Source organism: Neodiprion fabricii, chromosome 1 (genome assembly GCF_021155785.1).
Source record: "Neodiprion fabricii isolate iyNeoFabr1 chromosome 1, iyNeoFabr1.1, whole genome shotgun sequence".
NCBI lineage: Eukaryota > Metazoa > Arthropoda > Insecta > Hymenoptera > Diprionidae > Neodiprion > Neodiprion fabricii.
In genome coordinates this window covers 12461199-12482146 of record NC_060239.1, presented here as the reverse complement: position 1 = coordinate 12482146, position 20948 = coordinate 12461199, and the positions used below count along the sequence as shown (strand labels likewise).

At 36.1% G+C, this 20948-nt stretch overlaps 1 protein-coding gene across 3 annotated transcripts in view; it reads left to right on the top strand.

Moving 5' to 3' along the window:
• Positions 1-20948, top strand: part of LOC124179937 — a 55684-nt gene that overhangs the window by 11458 nt on the left and 23278 nt on the right. For all 3 annotated transcript variants that reach the window (XR_006870177.1, XM_046564831.1, XM_046564821.1), the window contains exons 2-17: positions 10131-10207; positions 10351-10574; positions 10675-10817; positions 10904-11034; positions 11171-11556; positions 11673-11990; positions 12066-12318; positions 12411-12602; positions 12701-12918; positions 14306-14516; positions 14620-14996; positions 15193-15472; positions 16853-17035; positions 17121-17326; positions 17674-17867; positions 20009-20514. Coding sequence is in view for 2 of the 3 variants with exons in the window: in XM_046564831.1 (XP_046420787.1) it covers positions 10145-10207; positions 10351-10574; positions 10675-10817; positions 10904-11034; positions 11171-11556; positions 11673-11990; positions 12066-12318; positions 12411-12602; positions 12701-12918; positions 14306-14516; positions 14620-14996; positions 15193-15472; positions 16853-17035; positions 17121-17326; positions 17674-17867; positions 20009-20514 (3885 nt within the window). In the remaining variant the exon portion in view is untranslated. The remainder of the gene's footprint in view (positions 1-10130; positions 10208-10350; positions 10575-10674; positions 10818-10903; positions 11035-11170; positions 11557-11672; positions 11991-12065; positions 12319-12410; positions 12603-12700; positions 12919-14305; positions 14517-14619; positions 14997-15192; positions 15473-16852; positions 17036-17120; positions 17327-17673; positions 17868-20008; positions 20515-20948) is intronic.

Below are 20948 nucleotides of genomic sequence, written 5' to 3'. Positions count from 1 at the left end.
CGTGCGCGGTCAGCGAGGGCAGCGAGCGTGTCAGAAGTCTTCTAGCGCCACGTAGAGGAACTAAAAAACGGGGACAAAACGCAATTTTTTAGTATACGAGCAGTGGTGATCGTCAGGGGGCTGCCTCCACCCATGTGTCTTCTGTGCTCCCCCCTTCCCCGCTTATTTTTGTTCATGTGTCTGGTTCAGGAGATTGAAGGAGACAGATAGAAACTACTCTGTCCTTGTCGCACACTACTAAGCAGCAATGCCACGTAGCGGCGAAAAATGTAACAATATTTGGATCAGCTACGAGTACCTATCATTTCGTAGTCGTTTCGAAACCTGTATGTAAGACCATTATAAGACCCTGCCATAGCCTTCCTCTCAAACATCAGTACCTATCTCACAGCTTCGCGAAGTCGTCACCACGCCACAGATTAATTAGGAAGCACCGACGCGTCCTGCAGATAACCTGCGTTCCGCTATAGCAGACATCGACGATAGCGATAAGCTAGAATATAAGAATTTTGTGATCTGAGAGCTGATAAGATCCGGGAAATTTTTTACGACTAGTAGCACTTACGATCGATTTCCTGATCCGCGTAGCGGAGCCGTGACTTGAGTCCTGACGTTACAGTAGAGTATTTGACGTTTGAGTTCATTATTTGCTAGGAGTTTTGTACGGTTTACGTAAAATATTTTGTACGAAAGAACGCCGATATCTGTGTACGAAATAGGTGACTTTTTTTATAATCACGAGACAACCTTTAACGCGTCCATGTATACATTTTTTCTTACGTGCGATTCACATGAAATTTTGAATTCTTGGGCTTTTGGGGCTGCTGATTACGAATGTGAAATTCGAAGATTCAAAATGGCGGACGAAAGTTCGAAAAAAGCCTTACAATCAGCTAATAATCGATATACTAGGATTTTCGAAGTCGCTGATCACGATTATACTATTTGATTTCCGGGATCGAAAGTCCAACCCAACGTGGCAGTAAAACATTTGGAATTCTTTGGATTTCGCCCTCTTACAAGGGAACCATCAGGCCTAATACAAACGGATTTCGACGATCCTTGTACATGTGTGAAGCGATTTGGTGCAATAATCCTTTGTTTTCGAGAAAAACAGTCGAGTAATCTTTCGATTCTCGAGCCACCGAGCATAACGTACAATGAGTGCGTAAATTATTGATTCACGGTAATTTTCTCTGCAAAATAATTAAAAAATAATCATTATTTCCAACTCAACCATATTATTGTATATATATAACGTTATATATAACTTGTTTGACCTGAAAAACTGGAATGACCGCAACATATTATTCCCAAGAGATTTTTTTATTTTTCTCTATATTCCATTTTGTATTGAGTGCCGACAGTCCACTGGGGGGGGGGGGGGGGGGGGGGGGGGGCGTAGTCACGGGAATACGAAAAAGTTGGCAAAAGTGGCCATATGTGTTGTTATAAACTAATTCAATATTACTGACAGTCTATATAAAAAAGAAAGAACGATTTTCTCATCTTTGACTGCAATGTTATGTTGGACTTTCGAATTTTGAAAATATGATGATAAAATCGTGATCAGCAATCGTGAAAACCCTGGTATATCCATTCTCAGCTAATTTTGAAGCCTTATTCAAATACTTGACGTGTGTGACGGGCTAAAAATGTGGACCGATTCAAAATGTGAATAAAATCCGAACGTATCGACCGACTTTCAGTCATTTTTTTTCGCTCGGTATAAGAAGGTTAAAGTTTTTGTTTTGAGTTTGAAAATCTGTAAAATCTTCAGTCTTTGCTAAATTACAAGCTTTTGAAAAAAGGGTTTTAAAATAGTTACCGCTGGGATGAAATAATCAATATTAAAGAATGTTCAATTCAATTTCCATCTTGAATTGCGCTTCGAAGTTTAATTCTGTAAAAAGTATCATTATAGCAACTCTACTCTACTTTATTCAAATATTAGAGTCAAAACGCATGCTTCGAGGTTAAAATTATATTTTCGGGACATTATCAAGCGAGCCCATTATCAAAAAAGTTGACTATAAATGATGCCAATAACTTAAAATTTAATCAGAAACGACCGACCACCAGGCATGGAACGAAGATTTTATAAATTTCCCTATGACGGCGTTACGGCTGACTATTGATATTGGCGCATTACCTATAGCCTTACATTTTTAATCATGGGGGAGAATTATTCACTGCTCCGTAGAAGTTGAACTCACATAACCTGGTCTTACACTTTAGCGAAACTTTGTTGAGAGCAGCCTTTCTGTCCCACTGTTTCATACCCCGTCTGACGATGTATTCTAACAATAAGCTGGAATAAATAACTCGAAAAAATTAGTTTGGATTACAATACTAAGAATTTGGCGCTCTTTTGTTGCTAATTATTTACCGCATTCGCGATATTGTTGCTTCAACCGTTTCGCCGGAATCGATGACGATGCCAGCTTAAGATAAAGATGGCAAAACCACGCCTGATGGAGGAATTAAAAAATTGGTAATGAATGAATAGACTACACCACATCGTTTTGCTTCAAGTCATAATAATTTAGAAACATAAATATCAACCCTTGCTCAAGAACCACCACCCCCATGCCCACCAAGCACGAGAGAATTGGCGAATGATACAATTTCTTCAAATTCTCACCCTCGAATCCAACTCGCCGATGTATTTTCTCGAAAAACGTCTGGAGTAAAATTTTGTTGCCGCACCCTGGATCTCCAAAACCTACCCCCATTCCTTTGAAGCAATATGTTTCTTGTGCTGGCGATCCGACAGCGTAAAAGTCGTAACACTTCGACGTTAAATCCTCTTCCTGCATTTGTTGATCAACACGTACTAGTCGGGGATTTTTTAACTCGGTGATTTCGGCCATAATCTCTCATGAATCTGACGCGCGTGTTTTGACTCTAATATGACAAGAAACGTTTCATGTCATATTCATAAAATCTAGGAAAATTGCCAAACTGCCAGAATTAAACTCCGAATAACAATTTAGGATGGAAATTAGGTGGAACATTCTTTACTAATAATTTTTTTTCATCCTCGCACTGATCTTTTAAAAATCCATTCTTCAAAAGCGGGTATCTCGGAAAAAAAGCAGAGATTTTTCGGATTTTCAAACGCAAAAAGAGCAACAAAAAAAATCGGTAAACGCGGTCGTATTTTGTCCGCGTTTTAGATTGGTACTGTTCTTTTATCCCACTCTGTATATAATCCAAACATGTAGAATCAATTGTAACGAAAAAACATTGCTTTGTCTCCTTTGTCCCGGACGGTAGGTTTAATTCGTTTTTCCCCGTTGATATCTGCAATTATTATCAACATCGTATCCGCACTTGATACAAACATCGTAGTCACACTTCCACATAAGCTTGAAACACTGGCCTCAACTGGTGCCTAGCGCCCGCCGTTCCTTCTTTCCTCGCGGAAAAAGACCCCAACTTGGGTGTAATTCGTACCCCTAACTTTTTTCTTATGGGAAATTAGCATTATCTATGGGTTGAGGGTACGAATTTACACCCAAGTTGGGGTCTTTTCCGAGAGGGTTGAGTCTATTCTATTACTCGATCATAAAACAATGCGTACGAAGATGTCAGTTTTGGCATGAAAAAATTGATTTGTTTACTATTCTCATATCTGATTTTTCGTGATCACAGGTGACGATTTGTCAAACATTAGTCCTTGAAATCTATTTATTTTTGATATTGAAAATTATCGTTGGTTTCCTTGTATAAAAGTCCTATTAAATTGAGAACCAACCAAATATTTTTTTTTTTTTTATTCAATTCAGTTTATTATCTCCCGATTTATCATGTGCTATTACATTAAATTTGATAGAATTTTATTTTGCATCCATGTATCTCGTTAGGCAGTAGCGATGCCACCATACCAGTGAAATCCATTGTGCATGCATTTTTATCTTATTTTTCAGTAAATGAAATAGTACGAAGAAATTCTGACATCCAGTGGGCGTTATTTATTTGCATAGTTCTTTATTTTAATAGAATATGCCAATTTAGGATGGCAAAAAAGTTCAATTTAGTTTTTTCAAAAACCAACATTTACCAAGTAAATGGACGACGAACTTCTTCATAATATAATCCCCACCAAGGACGGTGTTTGACGGTTGTATACCTGCTCGGGTCGGGAGGAGGGGAAGGGCTGTATAGGGTCCGACCGACAGCTGTTTAGTTGTGAGATAGTACTACTTGACCCCCTACTGAGTTTTCAAAGAACAGTCATTTCAAAAAAAAAAAAAAAAAAAAAACCGACGAAGAACTAGAAAACCATTTGGAACATGAATTAGCTGCACACCCATTGTCGCTTTTTTATGAAGCTGGCATGCGAAAAACAAAAAAATCCGCGATCTAGGAAATCTTTTCGTTATCAAACGAAGACATTACCCTGCAAGACTATGATAACATTGTTGACGGTGGATTCCTGTTACATCGAGTCATTTGGAAACCAAACTCAACTTATTCAACCATTTGGGGGAGCTACATCACTTATATTCAGAGACATCACGGTAAAAATTGCACAGTAGTTATCGATGCTTATTCCAATACGAATAACAGTACAAAGAAAGCGGAGCAAAATCGCCGATATGCTGCTAAAAAGTCTATGGGCATCGATTTTGAAGAAAGTATGAGTGTCACCGTTCAGCATGATCAATTTCTTTCAAACGACAAAAACAAAAGCAGGTTAATTGACATGGTATCAACCAAGCTAAACGATCAGGGAACAGGATGTCGACAGAGCACAGATTATGCAGATTCTTTAATCGTGAACACTGTAATCCGATTATCTTCATAAAAAAGTAACGTGCCTATTATTGGCGAAGATGTTGATCTTTTAGTTTCACTGGTTGAATTGTGATTTGTTTTTAGTACGGTAGCTTCAATGAGGTCGAAGAAAAAAAGGAAAAACGCCAAAACGCGATATTTGACGGTCCGCAATAAGTAGGAAGATTAGAGGGTGCAATTTTGGTCGAAATGTGTTCCTTTGGATGACAAATTTTTTGCTCTTGTTCTCAGCTGAAAATCTTCGGGGGCATTTTTGACATGCTTATGCGGCTAGACCCTTTGAAACAAAGGCTCGCATTGGCCTCATCCCGGTGTTTGATTAGACCCGGGATCCGGCGAGCGATTGTATAAATTTAATAATTGTACGAGAATGTTATTCCTTAAAAATACATGAGAATACAAATCAGAACGATTTGTACTTCCATGCATTTCCCGCAACGTAATTCCTATAAATAAAGATTATGCTTCCTCGTCAATTTATGTTGTTTTAGGAGTAAAGTAATGATATATATTTACAAGTATGTATCCAGACGGCGTACGTGACATCTGCATCAAGTTTGTCGTCTATTCACACGGAAAATATTAATTTTATGAAAAAAATGAATTCAACCTTTTTTGTAGAAAATCAAATGTTTTCAAATTTTGATCATTACAACTTTTTCGATAAAGTTAATAAATAAAGAGTTACAGACCAAAAACCATAAAAGTACACCCTTTGTACAAGATGGCGACGATTGCGGACCTTAATTGGTCAAGACTTTTGACAGGTTCAAGATTAAGCTCTAATAAACATTTTCACCAAATTTCAAAACTTTCGGATTTAGTATTTTTATTTTAGCTTCGTTGCCCGGGCTATGCGGGTTGTAAGCAATCCACAGTCCCGCATAACCTCGTGGTATACTGATTGTGAGTGGTACAGGATGTCTTGTTCGTATTTACAGGACCAATGATTCGCGATCTATTCAATAAACCTGATGATGTTTTATTCAATCTCGGTGATTCATCTTTTATAACAAAGACCAAAAGTATGTTGTTCTTTTTTGAGTATTGAAAAATAATTAGACAAAAAATATCGTCCACCGATTAAGTAAGAGTTGAAAAAATAAGAGTTACTTAAGTATCAAGATTTATTCTTGAGTAAAAGATTATCTCTTGTGAATGATAGTACATTTTTTCAAAATATTCTGTTTGGTAATCAAATATACTTGTGACGTTGTATGAATGTAAAATTGTGTGATTGATTTTCGATCAAAAGATTTCTATCTTGTTTTAATGTGAAGGTTATCATACACAAACTATAGAGTTAAAGCGTTACGTATACTCATTCAGCAAATTCACCTAGTAACTGAGCACTGCGGTTTCATTTTTAATTACTTGAAAAACCGGACTGAAATTTCAAAGTTGACTTTTCAAATGTGAGACTCGTGCCTGTTTCGAAAATTTACTAATCTGAATTCATCAATAACGACTGACCAATGACTCGGAACGTCGAAATCCCGAAACCCACTAAGACGGAATAGACGGAACACCAAAAGGTTGCAAGACGTCAGAATCAAATTTATTTTTTCTAACGTCAATAGTTGCAGCTAATAGATGGCGTTACGCTGGCAACGTGACACGAAAGCGCGTTTCGGAACGTGGAACATGATTTAATGTAATACAGTCTTGAATAAATCGAACGTACAGGAAAAAAGATTTATTGTTTGAATGGTATTAAAAATATGTTTCCGATTTTGTATTTGTTTTTTTTTTTTCTTTTTGATGGCACAGATGATTGTCTAATACAATGAGATAATCTTGATCAAACTAGCATGGAGATCACGAATTTCAAAATTTCCAAATTTTCAGGAGATCCGGTACTTCGACCTTTCGGTATTTCATCCTTTTAGAATTCTCGTCCTTCAGCATTCTGCGGATAGAAATTTTGCTCTTTATGAACTTTAATTTTCGGCATATAATTTCGTCGTTTTTTGGCTGTTTGAACAACTAGCAGCTCCAAATTTTCAATTTTGGAACTTTTATTTTTCTGTATTTTCACAATCTGTGCTCTGTTCATTTGAAATGCAGACTGTTTTGAAATTACTTTTTCGGGTAAATAAACTTTCGGGAAAACAGTTATTCTACTGGTTGATTTACCCAAAATCTCAATTTCAGATCACTGATCATTCGTTATTTTAAAGTTCGTATTTAAAAAATTTTGGATCTTCGACTAGTCGATTTTTTAATCTTTCGTTATTTTGACTCCCAACCGATACTTCGAAGGAGTCTTTGAGTCCAGCGGAAACTCTTCTACGCATATACACAGATATAGTGCGACGAGTACACTTATTGTTGGGTGGTCTGAGTATCGTTGCTTCACAGTCAGTGTGTGACCAAGGTGGTACAAATCCTAAGGCCATTCGACGACTTATCCAAAATTTTAAATGCCATAATGAATTTCAGAAGAATAACGAACTCAAACATGTTGAGATTGCTACAGATGAGTCTGTAATAATTCTACTATTTGACCAATTTTACAAATTTTTCATTATTCTTTGAGCCAAATTTTTCATGAAAGCTTGTACTATTAGAATAATAATCCATTATTAAACCCTCAAAAATTGGTACAGTTTGTGATTTATTATGTGATAACAACCTGGTAGCCTTTCCTGCAAAACGAGTTAGTCTAAATTTTAGCAATATTGTGTATCAATAATGTACTCAGGGGAGAGCGAAGAAAAATTAGCACCTCAGCAGAAAATCGAAAATTTTTCTTTTTCGTAGTAAATATAGATGAAAATAATTACTATCATCGATTAATTAAAGAAATGATTAATATTAGTCGACACTAGAGTGTTCCAAAAAAACCGACTATTTTTTTTTTTTTCGAAGAACATTGAAAAATCTTCCGAGTGTCCCTCAAAAATGACCTCGGTAAAATATGAGCTCTTAATATTGATATTTAGAGGTGGCGATTCTCAATTTTCTATTTCCCATTTAAATAACATGGGAAAAATTTTTTTTTAAATTTTTTTGAATTTTATTGCTCGAAAACGAATCAGTGTGAAGATATAAACAAAACATATTCTTGTAGGAAATTTTACGCTCTACAAAAAAGATCTGAATGAAGATTTGCGTAAGGTAATTCGTTTCGGAGTTATCAGGCCTCAAACATCGAACCGTTTGAAATAATGATGTTATTAATTTATAAATGCTACAAAACTCGCTCATATCGTTGATTAGTGAAATTTATGAATTAAAATTTCATTAGAAGTCTATAGTTCTAATTTTAAAATCAATAATATTGTGTATTTAAGTGATGAAAATTTGTTTCTAAACATCGGGAACCGGAATCGAGGGAGTCGGTGAGCATGAAATTTAATTTGGACAATAGTTTACTACAATAATGGATTGATCAAAGATCAGAAACGAATAAATTGCGTAAAACTAAGAATCTAAAAAATTTTAAGACAAACCGAAGAGCAGATAATGAACAATTGGACCAATAATTATGCATGTCGTTTATTCATGTTAAAGTGCGGAAAATATCCGTTTTTAGTTCCGTTTTAAAAGAGAAGGCTTTTCGAGTGACGGCTGGCACGCAGGCTAGGAACTACGCAATGGCACTTGATTGCGAAGTGTTGCAGGACAACGGCTATCTGACGATCCACAAGCAGTAGAAAATTTTAAGAGATAATTGTTGAATATTCGATAAGATCGTGAATTCGTTAAGAGTACAGAACTTCAATATCAACAAGACCACGTGGAAATTCAGAACAGATAAAACTTTTGGCAGCAGTGATAAAATTTGTGCTCCTGGTTTTAAAGAAGATAAAATTCGTATAACTGTTGGAAAAATTGTAAAGCAAATTTACGAGTACATTACACCTACGCAAAAAAAAAACAGACCAAAGCTATTCTTGAAGTCTGATTTCACAAAGAATTCGTCCTCAAAATACAAACATTTTCACGATCAAAACACCTGTGAACGAAAATATTGCACCTTGTGGACAATTCTAAGGCTCATGTTCCCATTTGAGTTGGTGACATTGAAGTAAGGTTTTTACCGCCGAACGTTACTTCACTCATACTACCGATGGATCAAGGAATATTAGAAATCCTTAAAATACGGTACAAGTTTCGGCTTGTTTCATCAATAATAGGTACTAAATGTACACGAATTTTCATTAGGAATTATCTCAAGGCAATTACCCTCCAAGACATCAATTGGATCAACGATACTTGGATTAATATGCCTTCGACGACCATATACAAACGCTGGAGTAAAATCGGGATTGAAGAAGAGGGTTTACAATTAGATAATGCCCATTTAAGAACGGGATAGATTATGGTAACATTTTTTTGAATAAATACCGAGAGATTTCGAAGTTTTTTAACCGTGTAATTTGAAAATTATAATGCAGTAAACCTCATTGCGTTACGTACGATAATTCTGTTTCATTGCTAATTATTGAATTTTCATCATTGGTAATACCTACGTATATATATTTACATGTAACTATTCATCAAGTATTTCCAATAACAATTTTCTTTTTTCGTTGTAATCCAAAATCCATTCGCGTGCCCATATTACGTAGTACCTTACCTCAGTAATTACTCCATGGGTAGGTTTATGAAAGAATAAAAATTTCATATTTCGGTTTGCTTTTGAATCATCTCAATATGCTCACATACTTTTCAACCCTAGAACGGACAGACCCAATAGTATAAGTTACGTAGTTAAAATCACCGCGCTAGAAGAGATTGCTTGTAATCAGCTACGTTGCGCTAAGCTTGGCCTTGGCTTGCGGTGTGGGATTGCGTTTGAGCGGACTTGAAAAAATCAAAGTGGAAATTGTTTGTAACCAGATTCCACTGTATTTCATAAGGATGGCAAATTGCATATTTTATCAACTGAAACATTTCACAATTATTTCTGCAATATTCAGTGTTTAGTAGATCGATCATGTCATCTTTTCAAGATATTTTCACCTACTGTTCAAAATCGTATCTCAATGTTCAAAATTATGGACGGCTGTCGCAAAGTACAGTACGCTTGAACGAGTTTTACAGCTTACCCCACTTTATCTGTGTTTCTGAGGTCTACCAACTTTGGCGCGGACTCCTTGTTATCAGAAATTATATTATAATAACGAGCAACGATGTCGCATCATACGTATTATACACCGAATTCGATGAACTCGAAAAATACTACATAAATGTTTAACTTCCGATCAAAAGTTAGGCATGCGTCATATAAAAGTACTGAAATTCACTCAATGCAACTTCGAAACTTTGCGAGACTTTCACCATGTGTAAAAGTAAAAAAGTGATAAACTGTGTTTCAGGGGCGGTGCGCATCATGATAGGTGACCAGCTATGTCTGTTGCTGTGGAAGAATTATGTTGTTCGAAAACGAAATCCAGTAAGTATCTCCACGTCTCAGTGATTAAATCAAATTATACCTTAAATTATAAAACAACGATAATAGAGAATACTCTAGCTTGTACGAAAAAGATTTCATACACCGCTGGTGTGCTTCGTGTATGCAATAAAATTATTTTTTAGGGTATGCTGGCTCTGGTCTTGTTATGGCCAGTGTTGGTATTCCTCGTTTTGTATGCCGTACGAGATAATACCGATCCTGAGTACAACCCAACTTGTCAATTCCCTGCTCGACTGATGCCTCAAAATGAATTCCTGCCGTTTCTGCAAAATTTTATTTGTACCTTGGGCAATCCCTGCAAGCCTCTGTCAGAATACGAGGAAGTACCGTCGTACAAAAATGCCAAGTAAGTCGCGGAGCTTTTTTGTTGACAGATATGCGAATAATTACTTCGATTCAATCCACAATTGCACATGTATTATATAACTATTCACTCAACGTTGCAGACTCGGGCCGTTGTTAAACGCTCTGCAGCCAATGATAAAAAATGAAACAACCTTCAGTGTCGTCAAAGCTTTACCTAAGAGTATCAAATTTTTCAAATCCATGGCTGAAGTTCTAACTCGACCAGGTGTTAAGAAAATATTTGGTAAGTGGTATTTTACTCAACAATACAAAAGTATTATTCTGGTTTAAACACGAACCTATCATTTTTGTCGCCAATTTCAATTACAGAAAGAGGTATTTACCTCGGTGACTTATTCAGTGATCATGACGAGATCAGAGATCTCATACAACGTGAAGTGCCTAATTTCAGTCCGGTAGTAGTGGATAATATTCTGAACGCTTCTATAAAACTACAATATGTGAGTAATTTCGTTGTTCTTACTTATTATTAACACGTATACTACATTTTATCCTGCAATTTCAAAAGCATAACCTTGAAACTATTACAAAAAATTTAAACAATTCCAGTCTTCCAACTTGTAAATTTATTTTTAGCTTGCTGCGGCTTTTGGATCCTCTAATATGGATGGTATTATTTGCACGCCAGAGAGTTTAAAGCAATTCCTCATCCTCGAAACTGACGAGGATCTTTTGAAAGTGTCTAAAGCACTCTGTTCTCTGAATTCAACATTAATTCCAGAACTTCTGCAGAGATTGACCGAACAACTAGATTTCAACGGAATATTCAGCATGGTAAATTTGGTGATGGCCAAGTTTAGTAGTTATGATATTTTCAGAGATCTTCAACAAACTGCGGATTCCATATTGAGTTTGAGAATGGTAGACTTACATGTACCAAAAAAGCTAAGACTTCAGGAATGGCTACCAAAGATAATTCCACTCTTTAGAAACGTAACTTTCAAGGAGATCAACTTATCATTGTAAGTACTTAATAATAGTTCACATTGTAAAAAGTGTTCGTTTTTGACATAATCTGACAGCTCAAGCTTATTACTAGTAAGTTTGGATACGGATTACAAAAGGTTCATAATTTCAGCATTACCGATGCGATTGATTTGTTGGACCCAATATTTCAAAATGAAGCGCATTGGCCTATCGCGAGAAATGGTTTTCTCAAACTAAACTCGATGCTGCAAATGGTCAAAAATACGTTTCAGAATAATTCAATCGACCCATCGACTCACGAAAGTGTTTTTACAATGACAGAGAATATTTTGACAAATTTAAATACTTCTTTCCACTCTTACGAAGCTGTAAATGTAGGTAAAATTTTGGATGCCGCCTGGGAAGTATTATTGGGAGGTACCAAGCTTACTAAGATTTTGTTGAGTGAGCATCAAGGTGACATTGAAGTGTATGTGCAATTAAAAATATTACATACCTACCGATACATAACCTGGCAAGTACTAATAAAACTCTACCATTATAGAACGGCCGAGGTTTTCGACAGCCTGAGGAATTTTTTTCCGAAGAAAATCATGAACAATTTGTCGTACTTAATTTCGTTAACGGATGTGATTGTTCAAGCTACACACCACGTTGCTACTCTTCATTTTGAAACCTCGAAAAGAATTTGGGACATTGCCCAGAATCATACTTCACTTGTACGTTCTATTTTAATGACAAATCCTACGATTTATCGGAAAATCATAGAATCCCTATCACAACTTGATATAGTCGAGGTACGTGTAATTCTAAAGACACTGTTTGTGTGAATTTTTAATGATGTAGTACATGTTGTTTTATCTCATGGTGAACGTATTGCTTTTGACAGAATTTCTTAGAAATAAATAAGGGTGCCGGAGAAGTATTTTGCGACCAGAAAATGCTCCAGATAATTATTAATGACTCCAAAGACTCACCACAAGATTACAGAGCTACTTTAAATATTCTTTGCAGCGAAGAAGGAAAAAAGTTTTTAACCGAAATCTACGACAGTTTTAACTTTAAAAATTTTGAACATCTGGTAAGGAGTGGATGCACATACGTGTATTGTTATTGCCTTTGATTGAGATGGGATAGAAGTATACAAAAAATTTTTTATTCACTGTCTGTTTTATTTAGGTACAAAACATGCTGGACACATTTGTTTATGGAGCCATAGGATTACCAGTGCCAACGAGCACTTCTAATTTAACAACTGTTATCCGAAGCGTTAAGAAATTTGTGCTTTATTTAGAAACTCCTAAATCATCAAAGGAACCCGATTGGAAAATTTTTGTCCCAAGCAGTACTTGGTCTGATACACATCGGAACATGAGTCCTCGGGGCAGATTGGACATGTAATTCTAAACACTTTTGATGAATCATTCAAAAACTAACTGATAACCTTAGTGCTACCCTTAACATGATGATATACATCTATTTGATCAACTGCAATTTCATTTCTAATTTCTCGTGAATGAAAACATGAAATAGGTCTTCGTTTTTGCACAGCGTCATTCAATGCAAGCGAAATTGTAATATTTTCGGATATTTAGTGAGATCGAAAATACCAAAATAACAATTTACAACTAAACTCACCGGGCCAAAAAACCCCATCAATATGCTTTGGTTTGTGAATCTGATGAATATTGGTATAATTGTTTCAAGGATATTACCCATCAAAGTTCACGAATAAAACACTATAACAGTGACTGCAAAATATGTCATTAAAGAAAAGATTTCAGCTGGAAGAGGATGTTGCAGTTTCGTCAAGATTTGTTGAATCTGTATTATCGCTATTCGAGCTTCGGGATTTTAAATCAATTAAACCAGCGTATGTACTTTGAATGTATTGAGACAAAATACTGAAATTGAATGCGCCTGTAGCTCTTGGAATTATATTTCGATATTACTACACAAAATAGGGAGGTCTTGGTGATTTGCATGTTTCCTGGTAAGAACTGGCAGTAACTGTTTCGTGTGTTTTCAAATTTCAATTATTCAAATTATTTAAAATAATTTTGGTCTTTGGTGGCTTCTATTACACTTCACATGCTTTCGTTGCGGATCATAGGTATATGTATTTCATGGAAATATGCTAGCCATACTGTCTGTTCGGTCCCATAAACATTCGAACCTAGATCATACATTTGCATAATAATTATAAAATACCCCCTAAATAAACATCGAGTTGATTTATTAGTTTCTCTCGTGCCATACAGCGTAGAAAAAATATTTTTCATCCCTTTGTTAAAGTTTTGATTCAGGTAACTCACAACCTTTTTACATTTTCCTCTTCAATCCATTGTCAACCCAGTATGAATGATTTAGCGCGTTAACCCTTTGCTTACCATTTTGGTATATTTGCTACAATGACGAAACAGTTATTGTTAAAAATATCTTATTCAATTTCAGTTTAAACATCCTGAAATAATTTAAAAAATAGTAACTCACTCTAAAGAAAGTTGCCGTTAAATAATTTCATTTGAATAATTTCTTATTTAGGCACGAAAATTGAAAAGCTCTGTTTTCAAAAAGTGTAATTTCTCAAACATTTTGATTGCGAAAAATTCGAAACATCTGAGAAAAATGTATTTTTTTTTTCAATGGGAAAGAGGCTTGACCGTTAAAGGGTTAAGGAAAATATATTTCATGGCTTTATTCAGGAGAAATTAGAAATTACAACAAACAGTATTGCAGTTGGTCAAGTAAAAGTTTACTCTAACGTGAATTTGTATGCTCCAGACTTGCGATTCATCTGAGCATTGCCAAAAAAGTGGGGTTGCGCAGTTTAAGTTTCGGTACTATTAAACCTAGCCTCACTAAAATGGATTACTTGGCTGCAACATTAGTTCGAAGCTTAAAAAATGAACCGATGGATTGGGTAAAAGAAGTTGACGAAGACGTACCCCAACTAGTCAACGCGTTTTATTTGACTGCCGCAAATAGGTCTAAGGTATCGTTATGACAAGATATTAATATTCGAAATGAATATTACCGAAATATTTATATTTATGTTGTTGTTTCTGTTTATTTTCTTTTTTTTTTTTTGTTCACAGGTCTTAAATATCTTTGAAATTTCAAACTTTACGCATGCTTATTGCAAAGTCTCTGACCCACCTCACCTTATCATTTATCCAAAAGGGACGAATGAGACTCGTTTGAAACGTCGAATTTGTCAAATTTCTGAATACATCGAACGCAAAATACATTATGGATCTGAAAATGAATGGAAGACTTCGAATTTTTCACTGAGCCAAAATTCTTTTGATTGGACAGATTTCAACAAAAGAGTGATAACGATTTATAGCCATATAGATAGAATTATCCATATAAAGTATCCAGAATACAATTTTACCGAACGGCAAGAGCTGAAAGATCTGTTCGTTACTTCTTGGACGAAAAATATCACTTCTCGCGATGGCTGGGAAATCAGGTAAATACGAACACGTTAGAACTAAAAGCGATTATTCGGATCCAATTTCGAATCCTGGATTACAGAATGCCTAGAGCCTTCGCCTCGAATGAGAAACGCCAAGTTGAGAAAGTAAAAATTCAGTAATCGAGTAACAAGTATACACGGGTATACACATCGAGATGCGGTGTGCTTTATTCATGTTCTTGTTTTGCAGTGTAGCTCTCCTGTGTAAGTTGGGCGAAATACTTGATAGTCCACTGTATGAATTTATGTATCATCAGCAATGGGAAACTATCAAGTTGTGGGCCACAGCATTTTCGAAAGTTTTTCAGACTATCGAGGATCGAATTACGATTATTATGGATAAAAACGGAACATCTTCAATTGGGTTGAATTTAATGCCGGAAACCGAAATTTTTGAAGAAATCGTTCTGAGAAATATCAAGGACGGCGTAAATGATGTCGCAGACTTACTAACATTGAAAATGCAAAATGTGAGTAACAGGAGTTTTTATATTGTTTATCGATATTCACTGTCGAAGATGTCAAGACTTTGCTGTAAAACAATTTCGAAGTATTATTCTCTCGGTGTATTTGAATATTTTTTGCTGATATTATCTTCATAAAATTAATGGATAAAACACAGAATTATATTTGGAGTCTCGTTCTTCGAGATTACATCCAGTAGTCCACGTTGTCTAGTAACTTCACAACGTTCAGAGTTAGTTAACAAGATTTGCCATACCGCGGTCGGAGCGCCGTCGTTGCGGTTTCCATGTTGTGTTATTATTGTTTTCACGTTGTGCAAAGCGATTCCACACGTTTTTCTCGATTTCTCGCGATACTGATTCTGATACCCTGAAATGATCGAAAAAACTAAAAGAAAAAAAAAACCAATTTCAACTATCACCTTAGTCCTGTTGTATTGTGCATCTCTATCACATGTTCCCATCCCTCCACCTCCCCATTGCAAACTATACAGCTTCTCTTGTTTTCCGTTTCTGCATTTCATTTTCGGACATAAATCCCGTTTTCCTCATCATCTTTCCTTCACTTCCACTGATTTTAGGCACTTCGGTATTCCCAGCCCTCTCATTTTTTTATACCATTCATCATATCTTGAGTACCGTACTTTTACCTTCGCTTCTTGTGACTGCACTTCTTTATCCATTTCCTTTAAAGCTACCTTCTTCTCGTATGTTTATATCCACTCATTTATCTCCATATTCGCTTTCCTCAAAGATTTTTTGCTTTCCATTCAAATGTCCTATTTTGATACATTCTTATCCTAGCGAGTTTCTTTACCTTGTTCAAACATGCTCTGGCTATCTTGTAACTCCCGACTGATATCAGCTCCATCTCACAATCAAATACCATTCCTTTTCTTTTTGCTCTTGTCCTTGTGGAGAATTTACGCCACAATTTTTCCAAATTTTCCGCTTGTCATTTCTAACTTATCCTTTACAGAAGTTTCAGAGTATTTCAGAATAATGCACGCATTACGTGTAAGACTTCTTGTTTTCGGTGACCGGTCTTGCGGTATTGTGGTTATATACTTATTTATTAACAATCAAGCCGAGATAAACCCTTATACCCCTGGGTACACATACATCGTTATAGTCAAAAACATATGTAGAGTAGAAAAGAATAGAACGAATTTTCATTGCACAGGGGTGGTAACCCCAGAGTACAAAGGAAAGAGGTAACATATAAAAAGAGCACGGATCGTACGAGAGTATACGTACATCTCGTTACAATACTTAGCACTTTTTTTTATTATAATCAATCACCGCCCTTTTTCGCTCGTTGAAGTCATTGTTTGCTTCTTCGAATTTCGGTTTTGTAATATTCATATTAAACCTCTTTTTGTTTAGCTTTCCGCAATCATTGAGTACAAAACTCACGAAACAGACTGGCCTTGTTTAAAAAAACAAAGCGTTGGTGAAATTCTAGACGTTCGCAATGGAACTCGTAAGATTATCAGAGAAATTGAGAGAATAGCTTGTAACCCTGGATTTTTCATCAATGAATGGAAACAGTTGTTTGATATACACACCGTAAGTATTAACATTCCTATCAGTGTCTAACTTTCAAAGAAACTTCAAAATGTACTTACCCTTGTCCTATCACTCTGTTCTTCAGAACGAAGATCGTAATTATGAGACATCGTTCGATTGGACTGGAGGTTACAAAAAATTCAGACGCCTTGTTGCAAATCTTACCAAGCTATCCTGGGAATCGAGCATTATTTTAGGCGAACCAAAAATCTCTTTCAATGATGTCCAAAACGTTTTCAAACATGCCATAAGATTCGTTAAAAGTAAATTTACGGACTTGACCGATTGGAAGTGAGTTTACCCTTAAGTATTAGTTAAATACACGTCTAGCATGTCAAGTCGATTCTGATTACCCAAGTTGAACCGATAACTGTGCGTGATCTACTGCATGTAATTGTTTTTCTTTTGTGCCGTTTGAGTGATATGTGATTTAGAAAAATATTTAATTATAATACCATTGTGATGGGTATACCAGTTTTTCTAATTTTATTGTACTCTCCTAATTTCGTTTTTAATGATTATGATTTTTTATAAAACAATACAAATTCGTAAGCTTCCTTAATCGACTCTGACTGTCCGATAAGCTCATGATATTAATTGTAACAACATTTTTGATTTTAACGTTTATATACCTGCAGTAACGTTGTGACGAGCCTCGATAACAAATTAAACGACCTAGTGAGTAGAAACAATTACTCAACTTGGTCAACCGATGAAATTCAGAATACGAAACATGATGTGGATATTCTAACCAGGTTCAGTGTTCTTGCCAAATATGGAAGTCATGTAATTTATCAAATTCTAACCGTTGCGTCGGATATTCTAAACAAAGGTTCGTATGATGTGTTCATTTATAATTTATTTCTCCCACAGGTTGACACGATTTTTTATTTTTTTGTACACGCACGAAGGCCAATTTTGGCTCTAGAAAGAATGAATCGAATATTAGGATTTTGCCTTAGTAGAAATGGTACGAACGTTTATTGAAGTACTGCAACTGGATCCAGCGGCGGATTCATGCTGGGTTCAAGGGGCGGAAACCTGGTAGGGGGTTTGGTTAGCGAAGTCCCAAAAAATACAATAAAAAATAATTCATGATGAAAAAATAATAATTGGGATTTCATTTACCACACTAATATAATTTTATATTTTATTTATCAGACAGAACTATAACATGTCACGAATTTCAATCAAAACACTTTTTCTTTGGTTACGTGAACCATCATATATCACGTTGCCCTCATTAATGTTATAGCATCATTGCTTCTTCATTAGAATGGAATCACGTGTTCAAAAGTGGTGTATGTAGCACAAAAAAAATGTACATCACCTTCGTAGAAATATCAGTGGGAAAATTAGAAATCTTATCACTTTTACTGGAATGTTGACTTACGATTTTACCTTTCAAATTTTAATCATTAAATTGTTATTTTTATGGAAGTATCACTGAGAAAATAATATCACTTTCTCAAAGAAAGTCAATCTTTCTTTTATCGAATGCGATTGACCTGATTAAGGCTGTATTAAAATGATAATGAATCTGAGTCAAACTTTTTGTCCCTTGTACGTCGATATTCTCATTTCCTACCGTTGAAGACGCTAAGTTCTTCGATAACAATTCATCAAAATTCGCTTGCTCCTGGTATTTTTTATTTTTATTTGGTGACAGATTTCTGGACTCCGAAGCTGTTGTGGAGAATGGTTTAAAATTTATCACTTCTGTTAATTGATTCAGTCTCCTGGTTTTATTACTGATCGAATCCTCGATGTAGTCTTCTGCAACACGATCATACTTCCAGCCACCTTACCGCTTAATGGCTAATAAGTCTGCACCAACATCGACAAGTACTGTCGCTGATGTTCGGGGAAAAGTATGCTCAGTGTAAGCTTTTGCTTCTGGCAAATTTAAATTGGGTTGATAAGTGCATTTTCCTGACCGATCGTTCATTGACGATTGATCATAAGTCTTGTGGTCACAGATCCAAGGTCGGCAACTTGATTTCACTGAGGGTGTGGAATTAGTGAGGATAAGGGGTGGGGGGGAGGCTGGTTTTTTTTTGGATTTTCATGATTTTGTCTTATTCGCTCCAACAGTTGGAAAGTAGTACCTACGGCGCATGTTATTTTTTTTTTACAATAAATTCATTTCAGATCAGGTGCAGATCAATTAGTTAGCAAGTTCATTGTGAATTTCAAGAACAGCTATGCTTTCTAATCGCTGCTGTGACGTAAATACGCTCGTGCGTATTCGCCATGGGCATTCTAGTTGTGAGTAAACTAGCATAGGAAGGAATTTTTACAAGAAAAATGCCTCACCTTACGAATATTTATAGTCTGGAGCTTCGTGCAGGAAGTTATCCATCTCCTCAGAAGTCAAAATTTGGGAGTTCTCACTTTGAAATCCAAGCCTCTTGTTTTTTATTTTACAAAAAGAAGCAGTTCCATGTATTTAGTTATATCGATGCCTTTATTAACGTCGATTGTGGTTCTTAGCATTGAATAGATAGACCATAAGGTCGAAGGTGTTGAATGTTTGGACGAATTTTCAAAATAGATTTGAAACACAGGTTCGCTGAACAAAGTCATGCCTTGTTTGTTTTGCCAGGCTAAAAGGTTACCATAAGCGGCGGTATGTTTATTCTTTGATTTTTTGAGTAGCGCAGAATCGACAATTGCTGAGCTGATGCCAGAATATGTGGCATTACGAACTCCTCGTCATGCTAAGATTCGTCACTTGTCATTATTTTCTGCAAAAACTTCACGCGTCACGTTACACAATTCTCAAAATTCGAGAAAAGACTTTTAGGGAGTAAAGAGTTTTAGCGAGCAAAGACTTTCAAGAAGACGAAATGAGACATTGGTCCGTCAAAACAGAGAGAAAAATGGGCGTTTTCGTGCATGTACAGAAAAAATACTGTTTCAGCATTATGTCTGAAAAAACCCGTGATATAATGTGTCAATAATATTTTTTAGGACCACAGACAGATGCTTTCTCTATACTTGGATTCACCGATAAGAGTCCCATTAAAATTGCATACTCACATCTCCCGGATCTCACAGCGACCTTTATCACCGGTCTTTCTAGTTCATCCATAATGAAGAAAATTTCGTCAATTTCAAAAAATCCATATGGTGGTCCAACTTGTGCAGATGTGTTTCATTGGTTTGCCGAGTTTAGGCAAGAGATTTCTCCGGAGGACTATACCAGACTGAAAAATGGCACTTGTGATTTGGATCCAATAAACTTCAATGCATTTACCGATCTTCTTGTGAACGACGCAATAGTCCGCACAATGCCAGTAAAGGACTACCCACTCTACGCTGGAAGGACCATCCTCAGAATGTATGAATTTGGTAGAGCCGTGAAAAATGCCGTAACTAATGGGTTGAAGATCAAGTCACCGTTTACGTCAGAGTACTGGGATGCCGTTGGTAAAAAATTAACGCATGACCTAAAAGCACATCGTACTCCCCAGCAGGTGAGTTGAAAAAAGTATGTTGTTCCAACACCTCCTCGGAAAGTTCGATTTTTGAAGCCTGTGGAGCGTGCTTAAGGTGCGCCATTTCCAAAAAGTGTGCTACCACGACTTTGGCGCATGCCTATACCTGCAGTGCTCGATTTATAGTGTAGTGCACACTAGGGCTTTTTGGCGCATGCGCAATCCCGACTAAATCAATTTCATAGATTCTGTCATTGAATATAAATTACCTAACGCCAATTTTTCGGACTGTCAGTGGTACTTGAGTTGTTTCTTCAATCGAACTTTCCTTCACAGATATTGGGAAAAATAGCGTGTGTCGCATGCGTGAATGGGCGATGTCTGACTCTTATGATTACAATCTTCACACTCATCGGAAATCGCAAACTTTTCGTACTTGTAACACAATACACTATTCTCATATATAGTGTTGA